The sequence below is a fragment of the Choloepus didactylus genome, chromosome 3 (genome assembly GCF_015220235.1).
Source record: "Choloepus didactylus isolate mChoDid1 chromosome 3, mChoDid1.pri, whole genome shotgun sequence".
NCBI classification, from domain to species: Eukaryota; Metazoa; Chordata; class Mammalia; order Pilosa; family Megalonychidae; genus Choloepus; species Choloepus didactylus.
Window position 1 is genome coordinate 122477259 of NC_051309.1, and position 21185 is coordinate 122498443.

Genomic DNA, 21185 nt, shown 5'->3' on the forward strand with positions numbered 1-21185 from the left:
ATTTTTCCCCCAATACCTCCCTATTTTTAACACCTTGCAAGGTTGACATTCATTTGTTCTCCCTCATGAAAAACCATATTTGTGCATTTGATTACAATTGTTGAACACTCTAGGTTTCACTGAGTTATACAGTCCCAGTCTTTATTCTTGCTCTTTTATTCTGGTGTCCCACATGCTCCTAACCTTCCTCTTTCAACCATATTCATATAGTTATCTTTGTTCAGTGTACCTACATTGCTGTGCTACCATCACCCAAAATTGTGTTCCAAACCTCTCACTCCTGTCTTTTCCTATCTGTCTGTAGTGCTTCCTTTAGTATTTCCTGCAGAGCAGGTGTCTTGTTCACAAACTCTGTCATTGTCTGTTCGTCAGAGAATATTTTGAACTCTCCCTCATATTTGAAGGACAGTTTTGCCGGATATAGGATTCTTGGTTGGCGGTTTTTCTCTTTCAGTATCTTAAATATGTCACACCACTTCCTTCTTGCCTCCATGGTTTCTACTGAGAAATCCACACATAGTTTTACTAAGCATCCTTTGTATGTGATGGATTGCTTTTCTCTTGCTGTTTTCAGGATTCTTTGTCTTTAACATTGGATAATCTGACTGACTTGGTGTAGGCCTATTCAGATCTATTGTTTGGAGTACGCTGAGCTTCCTGGATCTGTAACTTTACGTCTTTGGTAAGAGATGGGAAATTTTCATTGATTATTTCCTCTATTATTGCTTCTACCCCCTTTAACTTCTCTTCTCCTTCTGGGACACCCATGACACATACATTCTTGCATTTCGTTCTGTCCTTAAGTTCCCAGAGATGTTGCTCATATTTTTCCATTCTTTTCTCTTTCTGTTCTTTTGTGTGTAGGCTTTCAAGTGGCTTGTTCTCCAGTTCCTGAGTGTTTTCTTCTGCCTCTTGAGTCCTGCTGTTGTACGTTTTCATTGTGTCTTTCATCTCTTGTGTTGTGCCTTTCTTTTCCATGGATTCTGCCAGTTGTTTTTTTTTTTTTTGAACTTTCGATTTCTGCCTTATGTACACCCAGTGTTTTCTTTATAGCCTTTATCTCTTTTGCCATATCTTCCCTAAACTTTTTGAATTGACTTATTATTAGTTGTTTAAATTCCTGTATCTCAGTTGAAGTTTAAGTTTGTTACTTTCACTGGGCTGTAACTTTGTTTTTCTTAGTGTAGGTTGTAGTTTTCTGTTGTCTAGGCATCTGGCCTCCTTGGCCACCCCAGTCAGGTTTTTCCAGATGAGAACAGGCTCAGGTCCCAGAAGTATGGCCAACTGATTTTTGACAAGGCTGCCAAGTCTACCCAACTGGGACAGAGCAGTCTCTTTAACAAATGGTGTTGGGAGAACTGGTTATCCATATCCAAAAGAATGAAAGAATACAAAAATTAACTCAAAATGGATCAAAGACCTAAATATAAAAGCCAGAACCATAAAACTCCTGGAAGAAAATGTAGGGAAGCATCTTCAATATCTTGTCATAGCCATAATGTGGGCACTGCTTTTCAACATAAAGAAGTTAGGATGAAGATTGAGAGAATACCCAAATGAGAGGAATGAGTTGCAACTGAGAAGTTAGGACTTAACAATGATTATGACTACCGACTCAGTATATAGATATTTCTTTTTAGCTTCCAGTGTATTAGAATAGCCAGAACATCTGAAATTGTTGAATTGTAATCCAGTAGCCTTGACCTATGATAATGATTGTATAACTATATAGCTTTTATCTTGTAACCATGTGATTGTAAAAACGTTGTGATTGACAGCCCCTTTATCCAGTGTATGGGTATATAAGTAATAAAATAAAATCATGCTTAAAAAAATAATAATAGTTTAGGAATATGGGGGAAAATACCCCTATGTAAACTATGGACAATAGTTAATAGTACTACTTTAATAATCTTTCATCAATAGTAACAAATGTAACTACTGGTAAAAAAAATAGAATTACAAAAAAAGTGGTATCATCAATTGTAACAGATTTTTCACACCAATGCAAATGTTGGTGGTGGGGAGGTGTATGGGAATTGCGTATTTTATGAATGATTGTTTTGTAAACCCACAACTTCTCTAATAAAAAAATTAATTAAAATAAAAGATCTTGTGGTAGGTGGTTTCTTAGAACTTACACCCAAAGCAAAAGCAACAAAAGAAAAAACAGACAAATGGGGCCTCTTCAAAATTGAATAATTTTATGCTTCAAAGGACTTTGTCAAGAGGATGAAAAGGCAGGTGACTCAATGGGAGAAAACATTTGGAAACCACATATCTGATAAGGGTTTAATATCCAGGGTATATAAAGAGATCCTACAACTCAATGATAAAAAGAGAAACACCTCAATTAAAAACTGAGCAAAAGATATGAATAGACATTTTTTCCAAAGAGGATATACAAATGGCTAAATCACATGAAAAGATATTCAACATCACTAGCTATTAGGGAAATGCAAATTAAAACTACAGTGAGGTATCATTTCACACCCACTAGAATGGCCACTTAAAAAAAAACAAAACAGAAAACTTCAAGCATTGGAGAGGATATGGAGAAATAGGAACAGTTATTCACTGTTGGGGGTAATGCAGAATTTTGCATCCACTGTGTAAGATAGTTTGGCGGTTTCTCAGGTAGCTAAGTATAGAATTGCCAAACGATCCAGCAATCCTGCTACCAGATACATACTCAGGAAAGCTGAAAGCAGGGACACAGACATTTGCACACCAGTGTTCACAGTGCTAATTTTTACAATTGCCAAAACATGGAAACAAGCCAGGCGTCCATCAACCAATGAATGGATAAACAAAATGTGGTATATACGTATGATGGAATATTATACAGCTATAAGAGGAAATGAAGTCATGACACCCGTGACTACATGAGTGAGCCTTGAGGACATTATGTTGAATGAAATAAGTCAGACACAAAAGGTCAAATATTGTATAACCTCACTAATATTGTATAATTAAGTATAACTAGCAGACTCATGGTGTTATCTAGAACATAGGTCACCAAAAGATAGAATGAGGGCAGAGAATGAGGAGCTGATGCTTAATTTGTGAAGAATGTGTAGTAAGTTTGATGCCAAATGTTTGGAAATGGATAGGGGTGTTGGGAGCATATTATAGAGTGTAACTAAAAGTGATGATATTTGGGTGCAATTGTGGTTGAAAGGGAGAGTTCAGGGTCGTGTATGTCACTGGAAGGAAAGCCAGAGGATGAAACATGGGACTGTATAACATAATGAACCTTTCAGGGTGAAAATGTTCTAGAATTGATTGTGGTGATGTATGTATAACTCTGTGAATATACTACAAGATAATGATTGTACACTTCAGATGGATTTATGGTATGTGAATTTATCTCAAAACTACTTTAAAGAAAACATTTCTGATGCCTATGTAATATTAGACAACTACAGCAGAGTTTATGTAAACATCCTACAATTGTTGAACATTTTGTTTGTTTCTGATTCCTGATACATGTTTCCAAATCATTTTTCAGAATGAGTTCCACTATTCCCAGCAGTTTTGGAGAGAATCATTTCACTGTACCCTACGAAGAGTCAACATTTTCATTTGTAAATCTCTGCCAACCTGACAAATGGAAACTGACTTCTCATTGTTTTAAATTTGCATTGTTTTGATCAGTAAAATTGAAATTTTTCATATTATTATTAATCATTTGTATTAAATTTGGGACTCATTCATATCCTTTTCCTGATACACGAGATTTACTGTTAATAAAGGTTTGCAAAGAATGCCTGCAGAAAGAGATATTTAAGCAAGCCTATATAGTTGAATTTTTAATTAAACATTTTATTTTGAGAAAATTGTAGTTCCACATTAGTTGTATGACACTTCAGAGAGATTCTGTGTACCCCCAGGATGGTAACATTTTGCAAAATTATGGTACAGTATCACAACCAGGATACTGACATTTATAGAGGAGATACAGCACATTTCCATCTCCACAAGGATCTATCCCCCACCTTCCTGATCCCTGGCAAAACCATTAATTTGTTGTCACTTCCTATAATTTTATCATTTCAATAATTATATATAAGTAGAATTATACAGTATGTAAGCTTTTGGGTTTGGCTTTTTCAATCAGCCTAATTCCCTGCAGACTCATTCAAGTTTTTGCGGGTATCAATAGGTCACTCCTTTTTATTGCCAAATAGTATTGCATAAGATATATGTACCAGTTTTAAAAAAATATTTATTTTTTTAAAGATAAAATAATTGAATTTTAAAGATTATTTCATGAATGTTTGCTTGATGTGGGGGGGGGGAGCGGAGAAAACAGTCACTTTTAGGAAGTCATCCAACCATTCCACCAACATTCACTGAGAGCAGACTAGGGGCCAAACACTACCCTATGTATTTGATTACAAAAGCTACTAAGACCCAAATAAGGTCAAACTTAGTTAAGTAGCATTGCTAAACGCTGGAACCCAGGTCGGTCTAGATTTCAAGAAGCAAGTAAATGAGTAGTTCAAAGAATATTTTAACATTTCTAATAATTTTCTAAATTATAACGTTTAGTATAAAACAGACTAAAAACTGACGTGCCTGGTTAGTTTACGAAATCATTTTATCCACTAAATTAGGCGTTTGCTAAGCTACGCCTTATATCTCATTTTAATGGAACTGCAGGCGAAGACTGAGTTTTAAATGAGTACCACTCCGGCAGGGTGCCGCATACCAGCACGCATCAAAGTGGCTTTCCCTTCCTATTTGCAACGGTTCTGGGCAGCCTGCTTGGTGGATGGTTAAAACTGGTGTCCCTGACAAAAACACAGCCCTCCTACCAATTTCTTCTGGACTCCAACTGCGTAGCCGAAATTGTTTAATTATTAAGATTTGATTTTAAACAAAACAAAATGAAGCCAGTAGGGAACCATCAGTTTCCCTACACAATGTTAACAGTATGGAGACTGCGACGCAAACCCGAGGCCGGAAGAAAAGAATTCTTACTGCTTCTAAAGCAACTTCCATCAGTCCCCTGACCCTATTTCCCAGCTACGGTGCAACATTAACAAAACTAAGCACACAATGCACAGAGAACTGTCCCATCACACCCCATGACTCCTGACCTGGGGCTATAAGTAAGCCATTCACAACGTTTTGGTACAATGTTCGAAGTCTGAACTTCGTCGTGTGCCATCCGGCGAGCTAAGGACTGAAATTTCCTAGTCAGGTCAAGGTCCGCCAAAACAAACATCCACACCTAAGAATTGGGGGAATATCTCTGCGAAGATTTCTAAACTAGCTGGCGGAAGTGACGTAACGGCCGGTAGCCGGAGGAGGCGGGGCAGCGAAGGGAGCCCGCCCTATCGGGGCTCGGAAGAGGAGGGGGTGTGGCAGCGTCGGCGGCGGAGCGCGCGAGGGCGGGGCACGGACGCGCGAGTCGCGGGGACTGCTCAGCAGCTGGAGGCGGTCACTCGTGCGGGGCTCGGGGCTGCGATGGTCGAGCGGCCATGAGGACCGCGAGGGAGTCCAAACCCCGCAGTCCGGCGCTGCTCCCTCACACGGTGGCAGCATCTCGGCGGACGCTGGATTAACCGCTGTCTTTGTTCCCCGCGCCTCGTCTTTCCCGTCGCCTCAGCCCCTAACGCCACCGCGCTCCGGTCAGCTCGCCCTCGGCCCGGGATCCCTCTGAGGCTTGTGCCGCGCGGATGCGGCTGCCGGGCCTGGGTTTGGGCTTTGCGCGGGAGTTGGAGGAGGAGCGGCGATACCTGGGCGGCATGCGATGGGGAACTGCTGCTGGACGCAGTGCTTTGGGCTCCTGCGCAAAGAAGCGGGGCGGCTGCAGCGTCTAGGAGGCGGCGGTGGGTAAGCCCGCGGGGGAGGGGCCTGGCGCCCTTAACTCCTCCTATTCGACCCCTGGCGGGGAACCCCTTTCACTATGGTGACTTCTTGGAGGGCGTTGGATCCCCGCTATCCTCTAGACTTAACCCGCACGGGGCGGGTGGTCGTGGTGAAGGCCCTGGTTGCCAGGGACCGACTCCTGTCCTCTCTAGGAAAGAGCTGGTGGAGGGGGCAGAGTGTCATTCCCGTCTCCACCGTGATTCGCGCTGTCACAGGGGGACCGAGTCATGGGAAGCATCTCGAGGAAGTATGGGGGCTTCCTCACGCGTTTGGGCTCCACAGTAACCCGGACACACCCTTTGTTGAGCTGAAGTTTAATGCCGACGGTAATACCTCTGATTCTCTCCTTGGTCCTGACAGAGTAGGTGACGCCCTGGCTCCAAAGTTGATACCTGATGGATTTTTAGTGAGTCATTTGGTTGCTACAATGAAGTAAGGTTCCAGACACTTATTCGATAGGTACAACGACATGACGAATTGCTGGGCTTCCAGTGGGCATTCTTTTTAGTGCTGATAACAAGAGGGGCGATGTGTTGTTTTCTCATGTTCATTTATTTGGAATTCCAAGAGGAATGCCGTACCCCGATTATTTCCCGCAAGCCTTAGGTTAATCACAGTCCTTCTGAACCTCACTTGTCATGAGTAAAACTGGGACACGTTTAAGGTGTTTCTATTCACACCATTTGCAGAATTAAAACTTCCAAGTTAATATTACACTTCTGTGTTTTTTTTATTTCATAGGGTTTTGAAAAAGTTAGAATAAATTCCTTTGACATTGGCTTTGTTGTTAACTGTCTGCCAGGAAGTCAAACTTGTAATCGAAAATCTGAACCAAGTCAGCTTTGTGTAAGGAATAGGACTATTTTGCCCTTTCTGGAACACATGGCTAAGCTTTCAGGATCTGCCCCATTTAACCAACATTATTAGATAATAAGGTGTTCAGCATAAGTAAAATGAAGCCAAATGATTTATAATTTTGATCTTTTGGTAATGGGGACTTTAAAAAATTAATGATTCCCTCATTCATTCATTCACCAGGCATTGAGTGCTGCCTCTGTGATACTGTGCTTAGTATAAAGTAGCTAAGGTTTTATGCTAAATATCCCTGGAATGGAAAAGTTAGGACTTTTAGATTTTGTGCCTAGTTTAGTATTTTAGTTTCCTGGACTTTGGGGCTATTAATACTGTTGCGGGTAGACATGGCAGCTGTTCTATCTTGTCACCCAGAGCCAAAAATCATCTAATTTATAGTTTCTAATTTTTTATGTGTGGATGCACTCGTACAATCAAGCTGCTTATATAGGCTTGCCTGAGAAATAGATGCCACAAACTCTTTGGCTTTGTTATTATTTTATTTGTGGTTGTGTTGTGGGGTGTTAAAATTTGCAAGAAATTCTAACTCTGTAAAAATAGGGTTTTACATTCTAAGTGAGTAAGCAAAAACCATTTATGTTTGACTTTGGACTACCTTATGTGGTGTCTTTTGAGTTTTTGTTTTATTCTTTCTTGGTGATTTCAAAAACTAATTATGTTTTCCTTAGAGTATAGCATTAAAATTAGATTCTCCCTGAGCACATGATCTTGGCAGCATGTGGAAGTGACAGGAAATCATGAATCAGTATGAGTGTAAATTGTCTGTAAATAGGCCTTAAAAACATAGTAGTTGAGGATCTGCTCTTAGCTTTTGAGCAAAACTCCTTGAACAAGTTCTGCTGAGACAATGAGAGTCTCCAGGTTGTAGACACTGTCATCTAAAACCATGCAATGATGATCTTGATACTGTCCTTTTTTTTTTTTTTTTTTAAATCATCATTTTATTGAGATATATTCACATACCACGCAGTCATACAAAACAAATTGTACTTTCGATTGTTTACAGTACCATTACATAGTTGTACATTCATCACCTAAATCAATCCCTGACACCTTCATTAGCACACACACAAAAATAACAAGAATAATAATTAGAGTGAAAAAGAGCAATTGAAGTAAAAAAGAACACTGGGTACCTTTGTCTGTCTGTTTCCCTCCCCTACTTTTCTACACATCCATCCATAAACTAGACAAAGTGGTGTTTGGTCGTTATGGCTTTCCCAATCCCATTGTCACCCCTCATAAGCTACATTTTTATACAACTGTCTTCGAGATTCATGGGTTCTGGGTTGTAGTTTGATAGTTTCAGGTATCCACCACCAGCTACCCCAATTCTTTAGAACCTAAAAAGGGTTGTCTAAAGTGTGCATAAGAGTGCCCACCAGAGTGACCTCTCGGCTCCTTTTGGAATCTCTCTGCCACTGAAGCTTATTTCATTTCCTTTCACATCCCCCTTTTGGTCAAGAAGATGTTCTCCGTCCCACGGTGCCAGGTCTACATTCCTCCCTGGGAGTCATATTCCACGTTGCCAGGGAGATTCACTTCCCTGGGTGTCTGATCCCACGTAGGGGGGAGGGCAGTGATTTCACCTTTCAAGTTGGCTTAGCCAGAGAGAGAGGGCCACATCTGAGCAACAAAGAGGCATTCAGGAGGAGACTCTTAGGCACAAATACAGGGAGGCCTAGCCTCTCCTTTGCAGCAACCGTCTTCCCAAGGGTAAAACTTATGGTAGAGGGCTCAACCCATCAAACCACCAGTCCCCTATGTCTGTGGTCATGTTAGCAACCATGGAGGTGGGGTAGGCGAATACCCCTGCATTCTCCACAGGCTCCTCAAGGGGGCACTACATCTTTTTTTTTTTTTTTTTTTTTCCCCTTGTTTGTCTTTTTTCTTTTTTTTTTTTTTTTTTTTTTTTTAACTTTCCCTTCTTTTTTCAAATCACCTGTATGAAAAAAAAAGTTAAAAAGAAAACAAACATACAATAAAAGAGCATTTCAAGAGACCATAGCAAGGGAGTAAGAAAAAGACAACTAACCTAAGATAACTGCTTAACTTCCAACATGTTCCTACTTTACCCCAAGAAAGTTACATAATATAGCAACATTTCAGTGAACTTGTTCCTACTACAACCATCAGAAATTAACAGACCATAGTCATTTCTGGGCATCCCCAGAACGTTAAATAGCTTATCTGTTCTTCCTGGATTATTGTTCCCCCTTCCTTAATTGCTCTCTACTGCTAGTTCCCCTACATTCTACATTATAAACCATTTGTTTTACATTTTTCAAAGTTCACATTAGTGGTAGCATATAATATTTCTCTTTTTGTGCCTGGCTTATTTCGCTCAGCATTATGTCTTCAAGGTTCATCCATGTTGTCATATGTTTCACCAGATCGTTCCTTCTTACTGCCGCGTAGTATTCCATCGTGTGTATATACCACATTTTATTTATCCACTCATCTGTTGAAGGACATTTGGGTTGTTTCCATCTCTTGGCAATTGTGAATAATGCTGCTATGAACATTGGCGTGCAGATATCTGTTCGTGTCACTGCTTTCCGACCTTCCGGGTATATACCGAGGAGTGCAATCGCTGGATCGAATGGTAGCTCTATATCTAGTTTTCTAAGGAACTGCCAGACTGACTTCCAGAGTGGCTGAACCATTATACAGTCCCACCAACAATGAATAAGAGTTCCAATTTCTCCACATCCCCTCCAGCATTTGTAGTTTCCTGTTTGTTTAATGGCAGCCATTCTAACCGGTGTTAGATGGTATCTCATTGTGGTCTTAATTTGCATCTCTCTAATAGCTAGTGAAGCTGAACATTTTTTCATGTGTTTCTTGGTCATTTGTATTTCCTCTTCAGAGAACTGTCTTTTCATATCTTTTGCCCATTTTATAATTGGGCTGTCTGTACTATTGTCATTGAGTTGTAGGATTTCTTTGTATATGCAAGATATCAGTCTTTTGTCAGATACATGGTTTCCAAAAATTTTTTCCCATTGAGTTGGCTGCCTCTTTACCTTTTTGAGAAATTCCTTTGAGGTGCAGAAACTTCTAAGCTTGAGGAGTTCCCATTTATCTATTTTCTCTTTTGTTGCTTGTGCTTTGGGTGTAAAGTCTAGGAAGTGGCCTCCTAATACAAGGTCTTGAAGATGTTTTCCTACATTATCTTCTAGGAGTTTTACGGTACTTTCTTTTATATTGAGATCTTTGGTCCATTTTGAGTTAATTTTTGTGTAGGGGGTGAGGTAGGGGTCCTCTTTCATTCTTTTGGATATGGATATCCAACTCTCCCAGCCCCATTTGTTGAAAAGACCATTATGGCTCAGTTCGGTGACTTTGGGGGCCTTATCAAAGATCAGTCGGCCATAGATCTGAGGGTCTATCTCTGAATTCTCAATTCGATTCCATTGATCTATATGTCTATCTTTGTGCCAGTACCATGCTGTCTTGGCAACTGTGGCTTTATAATAAGCTTCAAAGTCAGGGAGTGTAAGTCCTCCCACTTCGTTTTTCTTTTTTAGAGTGTCTTTAGCAATTCGAGGCATCTTCCCTTTCCAAATAAATTTGATAACTAGCTTTTCCAAGTCTGCAAAGTAGGTTGTTGGAATTTTGATTGGGATTGCATTGAATCTGTAGATGAGTTTGGGTAGAATTGACATCTTAATGACATTTAGCCTTCCTATCCATGAACATGGAATATTTTTCCATCTTTTAAGGTCCCCTTCTATTTCTTTTAGTAGAGTTATGTAGTTTTCTTTGTATAGGTCTTTTACATCTTTGGTTAAGTTGATTCCTAGGTACTTGATTTTTTTTAGTTGCTATTGAAAATGGTATCTTTTTCTTGAGTGTCTCTTCAGTTTGTTCATTTCTAGCATATAGAAACATTACTGACTTATGTGCATTAATCTTGTATCCCGCTACTTTGCTAAATTTGTTTATTAGCTCTAGTAGGTGTATCGTTGATTTCTCAGGGTTTTCTAGATATAAGATCATATCATCTGCAAACAATGACAGTTTTACTTCTTCTTTTCCAATTTGGATGCCTTTTATTTCTTTGTCTTGCCGGATTGCCCTGGCTAGCACTTCCAGCACAATGTTGAATAACAGTGGTGACAGCGGGCATCCTTGTCTTGTTCCTGATCTTAGAGGGAAGGCTTTCAGTCTCTCACCATTGAGTACTATGCTGGCTGTGGGTTTTTCATATATGCTCTTTATCATGTTGAGGAAGTTTCCTTCAATTCCTACCTTTTGAAGTGTTTTTATCAAAAAGGGATGTTGGATTTTGTCAAATGCTTTTTCAGCATCTATTGAGATGATCAATTGATTTTTCCCTTTCGAGTTTTTAATGTGTTGTAATACATTGATTGTTTTTCTGATGTTGAACCATCCTTGCATGCCTGGAATGAACCCCACTTGGTCATGGTGTATGATTTTTTTAATGTGTCTTTGGATTCGATTTGCAAGTATTTTGTTGAGGATTTTTGCATCTATATTCATTAGGGAGATTGGCCGGTAGTTTTCCTTTTTTGTAGCATCTTTGCCTGGTTTTGGTATTAGATTGATGTTAGCTTCATAAAATGAGTTAGGTAGTGTTCCATTTTTTTCAATGTTTTGAAAGAGTTTGAGTAAGATTGGTGTCAGTTCTTTCTGGAAAGTTTGGTAGAATTCCCCTGTGAAGCCATCTGGCCCTGGGCATTTATTTGTGGGAAGATTTTTGATGACTGATTGGATCTCTTTGCTTGTGATGGGTTGGTTGAGGTCTTCTATTTCTTCTCTGGTCAGTCTAGGTTGTTCATATGTTTCCAGGAAATTGTCCATTTCTTCTACATTATCCAGTTTGTTGCCATACAGTTGTTCATAATATCCTCTTATAATTTTTTTAATTTCTTCAGGATCTGCAGTTATGTCACCTTTTTCATTCATTATTTTGTTTATATGGGTCTTCTCTCTTTTTGATTTTGTCAGTCTAGCTAGGGGCTTGTCAATCTTGTTGATCTTCTCAAAGAACCAACTTTTGGTGATATTTATCCTTTCTATTGTTTTTTTGTTCTCTATGTCATTTATTTCTGCTTTAATCCTTGTTATTTCTTTTCTTCTACTTGGTTTAGGATTGGTTTGCTGTTCATTTTCTAGCTTCTTCAGTTGATCCATTAGTTCTTTGATTTTGGCTCTTTCTTCCTTTTTAATATATGCGTTTAGTGCTATAAATTTCCCCCTTAGCACTGCTTTTGCTGCATCCCATAGGTTTTGGTATGTTGTGTTCTCATTTTCATTCGTCTCTATATATTTAGCAATTTCTCTTGCTATTTCTTCTTTAACCCACTGATTGTTTAGGAGTGTGTTGTTTAACCTCCAGGTATTTGTGAATTTTCTAAGTCTCTGATGGTTATTGACTTCTAATTGTATTCCATTGTGGTCAGAGAATGTGCTTTGAATGATTTCAATCTTTTTAAATTTATTGAGGCTTGTTTTATGTCCCAGCATATGATCTATTCTGGAGAAAGTTCCGTGAGCACTAGAAAAGTATGTGTATCCTGGTGATTTGGGATGTAATGTCCTGTAGATCTCTGTTAAATCTAATTCATTTATCAGATTGTTTAGGTTTTCAATTTCCTTATTGGTCTTCTGTCTGGTTGATCTATCTATAGGAGAGAGTGATGTGTTGAAGTCTCCCACAATTATTGTGGAAACATCAATTGCTTCCTTTAGTTTTGCCAATGTTTCTCTCATGTATTTTGTGGCACCTTGATTGGGTGCATAGACATTTACGATTGTTATTTCTTCTTGCTGAATTGCCCCTTTTATTAGTATGTAGTGGCCTTCTTTGTCTCTCAAAACATCCCTGCATTTGAAGTCTATTTTATCTGAGATTAATATTGCTACACCTGCTTTCTTTTGGCTGTAGCTTGCATGAAATATTTTTTTCCATCCTTTCACTTTCAATTTCTTTGTGTCCCTGTGTCTAAGATGAGTCTCTTGTATGCAACATATTGATGGTTCATTTTTTTTGATCCATTCTGCGAATCTATATCTTTTAATTGGGGAGTTTAATCCATTTACATTCAACGTTAAAACCGTGAAGGCATTTCTTGAATCGGCCATCTTATCCTTTGGATTATGTTTGCCATATTTTTCCCTCTCTCTATTAATATCCTTTATTGTACCCATACCGAATCTCTTTAGTACTGAACCTTTCTCCAAGTCTCTCTGTCCTGTCTTTGTTTCTCTGTCTGTAGGGCTCCCTTTAGTATCTCCAGTAGGGCAGGTCTCTTGTTAGCAAATTCTCTCAGCATTTCTTTGTCTGTGAAAATTTAAGCTCTCCCTCAAATTTGAAGGAGAGCTTTGCTGGATAAAGTATTCTTGGCTGGAAATTCCTCTCTCTCAGAATTTTAAATATATCGTGCCATTGCCTTCTCGCCTCCATGGTGGCTGCTGAGTAGTCACTACTTAGTCTTATGCTGTTTCCTTTGTATGTGGTGAATTGCTTTTCTCTTGCTGCTTTCAGAACTTGCTCCTTCTCTTCTATGTTTGACAGTGTGATCAGTATATGTCTCGGAGTGGGTTTTTTTGGATTTATTCTATTTGGAGTTCGCTGAGCGTTTATGATTTGTGTATTTATGTTGTTTAGAAGATTTGGGAAGTTTTCCCCAACAATTTCTTTGAATACTCTTCCTAGACCTTTACCCTTTTCTTCCCCTTCTGGGACACCAATGAGTCTTATATTCGGACGCTTCATATTATCTATCATATCCCTGAGGTCCATTTCGAGTTTTTCAATTTTTTTCCCCATTCTTTCTTTTATGCTTTCATTTTCCATTCTGTCATCTTCCAGGTCACTGATTCGTTGTTCAACTTCCTCTAGTCTTGTACTATGAGTGTCCAGAATCTTTTTAATTTGGTCAACAGTTTCTTTAATTTCCATAAGATCATCCATTTTTTTATTTAGTCTTGCAATGTCTTCTTTATGCTCTTCTAGGGTCTTCTTGATTTCCTTCATATCCCGTACTAGGGTCTCATTGTTCATCTTTAGTTCTTTGAGTAGCTGCTCTAGGTGTGTCTCTTCTGGTCTTTTGATTTGGGTGCTTGGGCTTGGGTTATCCATATCGTCTGGTTTTTTCATATGCTTTATAATTTTCTGTTGTTTTTGGCCTCGTGGCATTTGCTGTCCTTGATAGGGTTCTTTTAGGGTTTGTAGACCAGTTGAAGTCCTTATCTCTAATTTATCAGATCTACAGCTTCGTGGAGTACACTTTCTCTAACTAACCAGCAGGTGGCGTCCACGAGCCACCTGTTCTCCACAAGCCAGATCTCCCCTGCTTAGCCTTTTTGGTGAGTGGGGGAGTGAGTCTCGTGGGGCCCAATTGGTGTCCCAAGCTTGCGTATGTAGTTGGTGTTGCCTGCCCTGTATGTGGGGCGTGTTTCTGGGCAGTCGGGGAGGGGGGGTGGCCCTAACAATCAAATCTCCCTGATGATCCTAGAGTTTTAAAGCTACTGCAATAGTCTAATCCTTCAGTTCAGTCCTGCCACAGTTTGTCTCTGCCACTGACCCACAAGTCTTTGGTATTGGCGTATGGCTCCTGAGACTTGCAAGTGGGCCCCTCTTCCAGGCTGTGCACCCCGGGTCCTCTGTTGAGGGATGACTGTGCTATGTCACAGGTGAGTGCCGTCCCCCCAGGGCAGTTCTGGTCTGCTGGGCTGTGTTGGGAGGCTCCCAGTCTGCTCAAATGATGGCTGAATGGGCCTCTGTTAATTCACACTGCTCCCCCTTCCCAGCTCTGGGACATTCAGCTGAGGTTGCAGGGAAGGCTAATGTCCACGCCCAGTTTTGTGGTGTGTGCCTGTTATTTGAAGCACTTCCGTCACACTGGGTTGTCTGGGGCAGCTCTGGGCTATGGGGCTGGCGATGGGCAGGAGTGTTTCCTGTCCACCAGGATGGTGGCTGTGAGCGGACACCCCCCTTTTCTTGGGAAGTTGTGTTGTTTAGTGAATTTTCTCAGCCACTGGATTATTGCCTTTTGTCTCAGAGCTCTCTTATTTCTGCTCTTGACTTGACGTGCCCAAATTTCAATTCTTTGAAGCTTTCTGTATTGAGCTTCTTAGAGTAATTGTTTTAGAAAAAGCAAAAAGGATTTAAAAAAAAAAAAAAAAAAAAAACGGCCCTCCTCAGAGATCTAATGGGTTATTGAAATGCTAATAGACAAAGCAACCAGGGCCATTAAGGAAAGGTGCCCTGGGCAGAGAGATCAGCCTTGCTTCGGGATTTGCATATGCGCCTCAAGGCCTGATCTCCGCCCTTCCCCTTTCTGTGTTTACCAGAACTCCAAAAATCCTCTGCTTTTACTTTGGAGCTTCTCGTGTTGTTTTCCTTCTATGCCCGTCTCCTCTCTGCTGGGCTGGCTGCTCTCAGAGTCTCTGGTGTCTGGCCTCAGTCTATAGATTTCGGTGATCTCAGCAGTTCCACGTTTTCATGAGTGTTGTATGAAGTATGCCCAAAGACAGATTGCTCTGTGGTGTCCAGTCCACGCAGTTCCTGGCTTTTTACCTACTTTCCTGGAGGAGTAACTTCTCTGAAGAGAGGTTGATGGCATCTGGGGTTCCTCTGTGATATGGGAAGGCACAAGGCCAGAGTCTGCTTGTCCTTCTCACTGAGGTTTAGCTTCTGGTTTCCTGGTTTTCTCCCAAATGTCTCTGGGCTTCTGTTTCGATACTGTCCTTTTTAATCCATAAACGTAGCTTTTAACAATTTGCTTACTTGAATCTTCTGATTAATGTTATTTTACTTTAATTTTAATATTATTTTAGCAGCTTCTAGTAAGCATGCAGAGATAGGTGGACAAGTTAATTGTTATTTACAGAGTAAGGTTGAACTTTGCCTCTCATTTTAGTTAGTATTTTTAACCACCTGGTTAATTTAGTTAGGCTTTTCTTTTAGGTGTAAGTTTGGCTAGTTAGCTAGTAGTTAATCTAAGGTTGAAAAACTTGACAAATTTTATATTTGTCACCATGGTCACCACAGGTAGGAGAATAGGGTACACTGGCTTTCTTAGGCTGATTAAACCTGGACATCATAGGAGTGTTTTATGATCCTTTACCCTTGAACATTTCCCAGAGATATCTCAAAATCAGACATTCAGCTTAGCTGTCCAATCTTAAAATTGGACAATCAAAAAAAAAGTTTTGTTTTTTTTTTTTGATTTATGAAATGCTAGAGAATTCTTTACCATAAAGACTAGAATAATCTGTTGACTAGTCAAAATATCAATATCAGTGTTATGTCAGAAACCTTACTACCAATAAAGTTATTTGGTGATTAAAGCAGAGGGAGTTGACTATCCTTAAGGAATAATATTTAGTCATCCTAACAAGTTACCCTTCTTCATTATGGAGTTTTGCCTGCTAGCACATTCTAGAAAGCTCCATCTGCTGGTCAGTTCTCCTGTTTCCCTGGGCAGTACTAGAAATCTTTTGTAATGACCAGTACTCTTGCTTGCCTTTGCTGTAGTGTTACTCTATTTTCAGTATACTTTCTAATACGTTAATATCCCAAATTTACAGCTTATTTTACATTGAGTTTGGCAGTGTTCTGATGAAATGGAAAGAACTGTGATCAGTCAACCATAATTATTTGTTAAGTACTATGCTGGTTTGGATCTGTTATGTACCCCATAAAAGGCCATGTTCTTTTAATCCAATCTTGTGGAGGCAGACCTATTGTGGGTAGGATCTTTTGATTAGGTTGTTTCCATGGAGATGTGACCCCACTCATTCAAGGTGCATCTTAGTTAGTGTACTGGAGTCCTTAAGAGAGCTCAGAGCCTACACAGACCCAAACGCTTGGAGAGGCTGAGAGAGACGCTTAGAGAGAAAAGTCCAGAAACATTTTGGAGACAGCCATTGAACCCAGAACCGGGAGAGAAGCAAAGAGATGAAATCCAGATTTGCCCCCAGGAAGCTGAGAGAGGACTGCCAGATGTTTAGAGAGAAACAAGCAAGGATGCACAGGAGCTGAGAGAGAGAACCTAAGACAGAAGCCCAGAGACATTTTAGAGAAAGCAGCAGAAACCAGAAGCTAATCCAGGGAGAGGCCCAGCAGATTCTGGCCTTGTGCTTCCCCATGTGACAGAGGAATACCAGACGCCATCAGCCTTTCTTCAGTGAAGGTATCCTCTTGTTGAAGCCTTAGTTTGGGCACTTTTATGGCCTTAGAACTGTAAATTTGTAACCTAAAAAATCCCCTTTATAAAAGTCAATCCATTTCTGATATTTTGCGTTTTGGCAGCTTTAGCAAACCGGAACAAGTACTTACAGGCAGGCTAGAGCTGTATGGAGTGCAACAGAGGGATATGGGAAAGATATGATAGAGTGCCAGGCTCAAATTGTTTATAGCAGGGGTCAACAAACTATGTTTTGTAAGTAAGGTTTTATTGGAACTCAGTTTTTAGTATAGCTGAGGAGATGGAATTAATATGCATGAAAAAGAAATTGTAATAATTGTTCTATCCTGCCCAGTATTCATTTGCTTATAGTAGCCCTTGAGAATATTTAATAGTTTTCCTCCATTTTACAGGTTGGTTATAAAGTAACTTTTATTAGTAGTTATTTATAGTTCTGTTACTGGTAAATTTATCCAAGCCTTGTTTTTCAATTTCGTTTATATTTCTCTTGATATCACCACACAAGAGTGCAAATTACACCCTCCCTTTTTTATCTTTCATTTACTTTGTCTGAGTTTCATAGTTGTCCCCTTGTTCTGGTTTGCTAATGCTGCCTTTATGCAAAATACCAGAAGTGGATTGGCTTTTGTAAAGGGGATTTATTAAGTTATAAATTTACAGTTCTACAGCCATGAAAGTGTCCAAACCAAGGCGTATACATAAGTGTACCTTCACTGGACAAAGACTATTGGTGTCTGGAAAAATCTCTGTTAGCTTGGAAGGCACATGGCTGGCATCTGCTTGCTCCCAGGTTGTGTTCCATCTCCTCTCGCAGCTCCTGTGCATGCTTGGTTCTTTTTCCCAGGTCCTTTCCAAAGGCTTACATGGCAGTATTCTGGGCTTAGCTTCTCAGTGCAAACTCTGGGCTAGTATCTCCAGAGTGTCAGCAAAAGTCTGCTTTCAACAGCTGTCTCCAGAATGTCTCTCTCAGCTGCAGCTGCTCTTTTATAAGATTCCATTGATTAAATCAAGACCCATGCTGAATGGGCGGGGCCACACCTCCATGGAAACAGTTCAGTCAAGGGTATTACCCACAGTTGAGTGGGTCACAAATACATGGAAACAACCTAATCCAAAGATTCCAACCTAATCAACACTAATACATCTGCCCCACAAGATTGCATTAAAGAACATGGTGTTTTGGGGGGCATAATACATCCAAACTGGCACACCCCTTGTCCTCCTAGTTTCAGATTCATAACTAAATGTTTGTCTAATTCAGAATTATAATTTGGAACAGACATGTACACCTTGTACAGATGAGGAACCTGAAGTCCAAAGAGACTGTATGATTTGTCTTAAAGTCTTTTGGAAGCTACATAGTTCAGATTGGAATTAGGATTAGTTTTCTTACATTGTGCAGGTTTTTCTTGCTTCATTATATTATGGGTATTTCTTTTTTTTTCATTGTGTCACACTGTCTCTCACCTGCTTTTTGGCTTTTGCCATACCTTTAAAATTATTTAGACTTCTATCTAAATGTCTCTTTCTTAGTCTGAAGACCCAATTGTGTTGTCTTTTGTTTCAATCCTATCTTTTTCTTACCGTATAATCCTGTACAGTGTTCCAGTTGAGAGGTATTGTAGTTTTGTATAAAGGTATGATCTTGTTTGTTTACATCTTGAAGTTTGTTGGCCTTTTTGGTTCTAGCAGCAAAGTTGGCTTCAGGCAATAGTTTACAATGTTTTTTTTTTGTTTTTTTTTGCTGTGCTTGTTTGTTTTTTAAACCTTTTTTTATGCAATTTTATTGCTATATATTCACAAACCATACAATCTTGCAAAAAGTGTGCAATCATTTGTTCACAGTACCGTTGTATAGTTCTGCGTTCATCACAATTAATTTTTGGACACTTTCATTACTGGAACAAAAAAGAATAAGAATAAAAATTAAAGTAAAAAAGAACACCCAGAACATTCCATTCCTCCCTATTATTCATTTACATTTTGTCTCCATTTTTCTATTCATCTGTCCATACACTGGATAAAGGGAGTGTGAGCCACAAGATTTTTCACAATCACATAGTCACACAGTGTAAGCTATATAGTTATACAATCATCTTCAAGAATCAAGGCTTCTGGGTTACAGTTCAACAGTTTCAGGTATTTCCTTCTAGCTATTCCAATACACTAAAAACTAAGAATGAATATCCATATAACACATAAGAATAACCTCCAGAATGTCCTCTTGACTCCATTTGAAATCTCTCAGCCATCGAAAATTTATTTTGTTTCATTTCATTTCCCCTTTTGGTCAAGAAGGCTTTCTCAGTCCCATGATGCCAGGTCCAGGTTCATCCCCTGGAGTCATGCCCCATGTTGCCAAAGAGATTTACACTCCTGGGAGTCATGTCCCATGTATGGGGGAGGGCAGTGAGTTTACCTGCAGGGTTGGCTTAGAGAGAGAGGCCACATCTGAGCAAAAAAAGGTTTTCTGGGGATGACTCCTAAGCATAATTATAAGTGGGCTTAGCCTCTCCTTTGCAGTAACAAGCTTCATAAGGGCAAGCCCCAACATTGAGGGCTTGGCTTTCTGAATTGGTAGTCCTCAAGCTTGTGAGAATATCAGTAATTCTCAAGGTGGGGAAGCTTAATATTTCCACAATTTCCCCCAGTCCCTAAAGGGGACTTTGCAAATACATTTTCAGTGTTTGCCCACATTACTCTGGGATATATTGGGGCTTCACGCTAACCTGTACAAACCAACCAGATCTCACTCTGCATTCAAAGTTCCATGTAATCATGGTGTTCAAACAAACTGACCATACAAGTCAAACTATGTAGTGTACTGCAGAAAATATAAATTTTGCACCAATAAACATCTCTTTCTTTGGTCTCACAGAGAAATTGAAGTTGTAAAACACTGTTGCCTGTATAATCACATAGTTATGCTTTCACTACCAAAATCTATGTGAGGACATTTCCATTTCTTCCACAAAGAAAGAGGAAGAGGAGAAAAAGAAAAAAAAAGAAAAAGAAAAAGAAAAGATGACCAAAAAAGAAAAAATAAAATAAAATACAATTAAAAGGTCAGACAACACCACCAACCTCAAGAATCCCTCACTCCTCCTTGTATCCCCCTCTTATAGACTTTTAGCTTTGACATATTGCCTTTGTTACAGTTAATGGAAGCATATTACAATGTTACTGTTAACTATAGACTCTAGTTTGTATTGATTGTATTTTTTTCTCCAATACCATCCTATTTTCAACACCTTGCAAAGTTGACATTCATTTGTGCTCCCTCATGTAAAAACATTCTTATATTTGTACACTTAATCACAATTATTGACCACTCTAGATTTCACTAAGTTATATAGTCCCAGTTTTTATCTTCCGTCTTTCTTTCTGGTGTCATACATACCCCGAACCTTCCTCTTTCAACCATACTCACAGCCTTCTTTGTTAAGTGTATTACAATATTGTGCTACCATCACTTGGTATTGTGCTATCCAGTTCTGAATCTATACAATCAATCCTCTTGAACATTCTGTACTCCTTCAGCATCAAATGCCCAATCTCTACCCTTTTTCTATCTCCTGATATCTTCATTTCTACACTCTTCTCCAAATCTCTCTCTCCTGTGTTTTCCTATCTGTCTGTAGCGCTCCCTTTAGTATTTCTTTTATAGGAGGTCTCCTGTTTACAAACTCTCTCAGTGTCTATCTGTAAATATTTTAAACCCCCCCTCATTTTTGAAGGACAGTTTAGCCAGATACAGTATTCTTGGTTGGCAGCTTTACTCTTTCAGTATTTGAATATATCATACCACTGTCTTATTTTATCAAGCTTCCCTTGTATGTGATGGATTGCTTTTCTCTTGCTGCTTTCAGAATTCTCTCCTTGTCTTTGACATTTGAAAAATCTGATTAGTGTCTTGGAGTAGGTATATTTGGATCAATTCTGTTTGGAGTACACTGCACTTCTTGGGTCTGTAATTTTATGTCTTTCATAAGAGTTGGGAAATTTTCATTGATTGTATCGTCTATTCATTCTGCCCCTTTTCCCTTCTCTTCTCCTTCTGGGACACTTATAACACTTATATTTGTGCACTTCATGTTGTCATTCAGTTCCCTGAGACCCTGCTCGTATTTTTCCATTCTTTTCCCTATTTGTTCTTTTGTGTGTAGGATTTCAGATGGTTAGTCCTCTACTGCGTGGATCCTTCCTTCTCCCTCTTCAAGTCTGCTGTTTGTATGACTCCATTGTGTT

The 21185-nt window shown here is 39.5% G+C and overlaps 1 protein-coding gene across 2 annotated transcripts in view; it reads left to right on the plus strand.

The window, feature by feature from the left end:
* Positions 1-5409: 5409 nt before the first annotated feature.
* AP1AR (adaptor related protein complex 1 associated regulatory protein) overlaps positions 5410-21185 on the plus strand; it is a 49706-nt gene continuing 33930 nt past the window's right edge. For both annotated transcript variants that reach the window (XM_037830470.1, XM_037830471.1), the window contains exon 1: positions 5410-5844. In XM_037830470.1, coding sequence (XP_037686398.1) covers positions 5762-5844 — 83 coding nt within the window. In that variant the 5' untranslated portion in view covers positions 5410-5761. The remainder of the gene's footprint in view (positions 5845-21185) is intronic.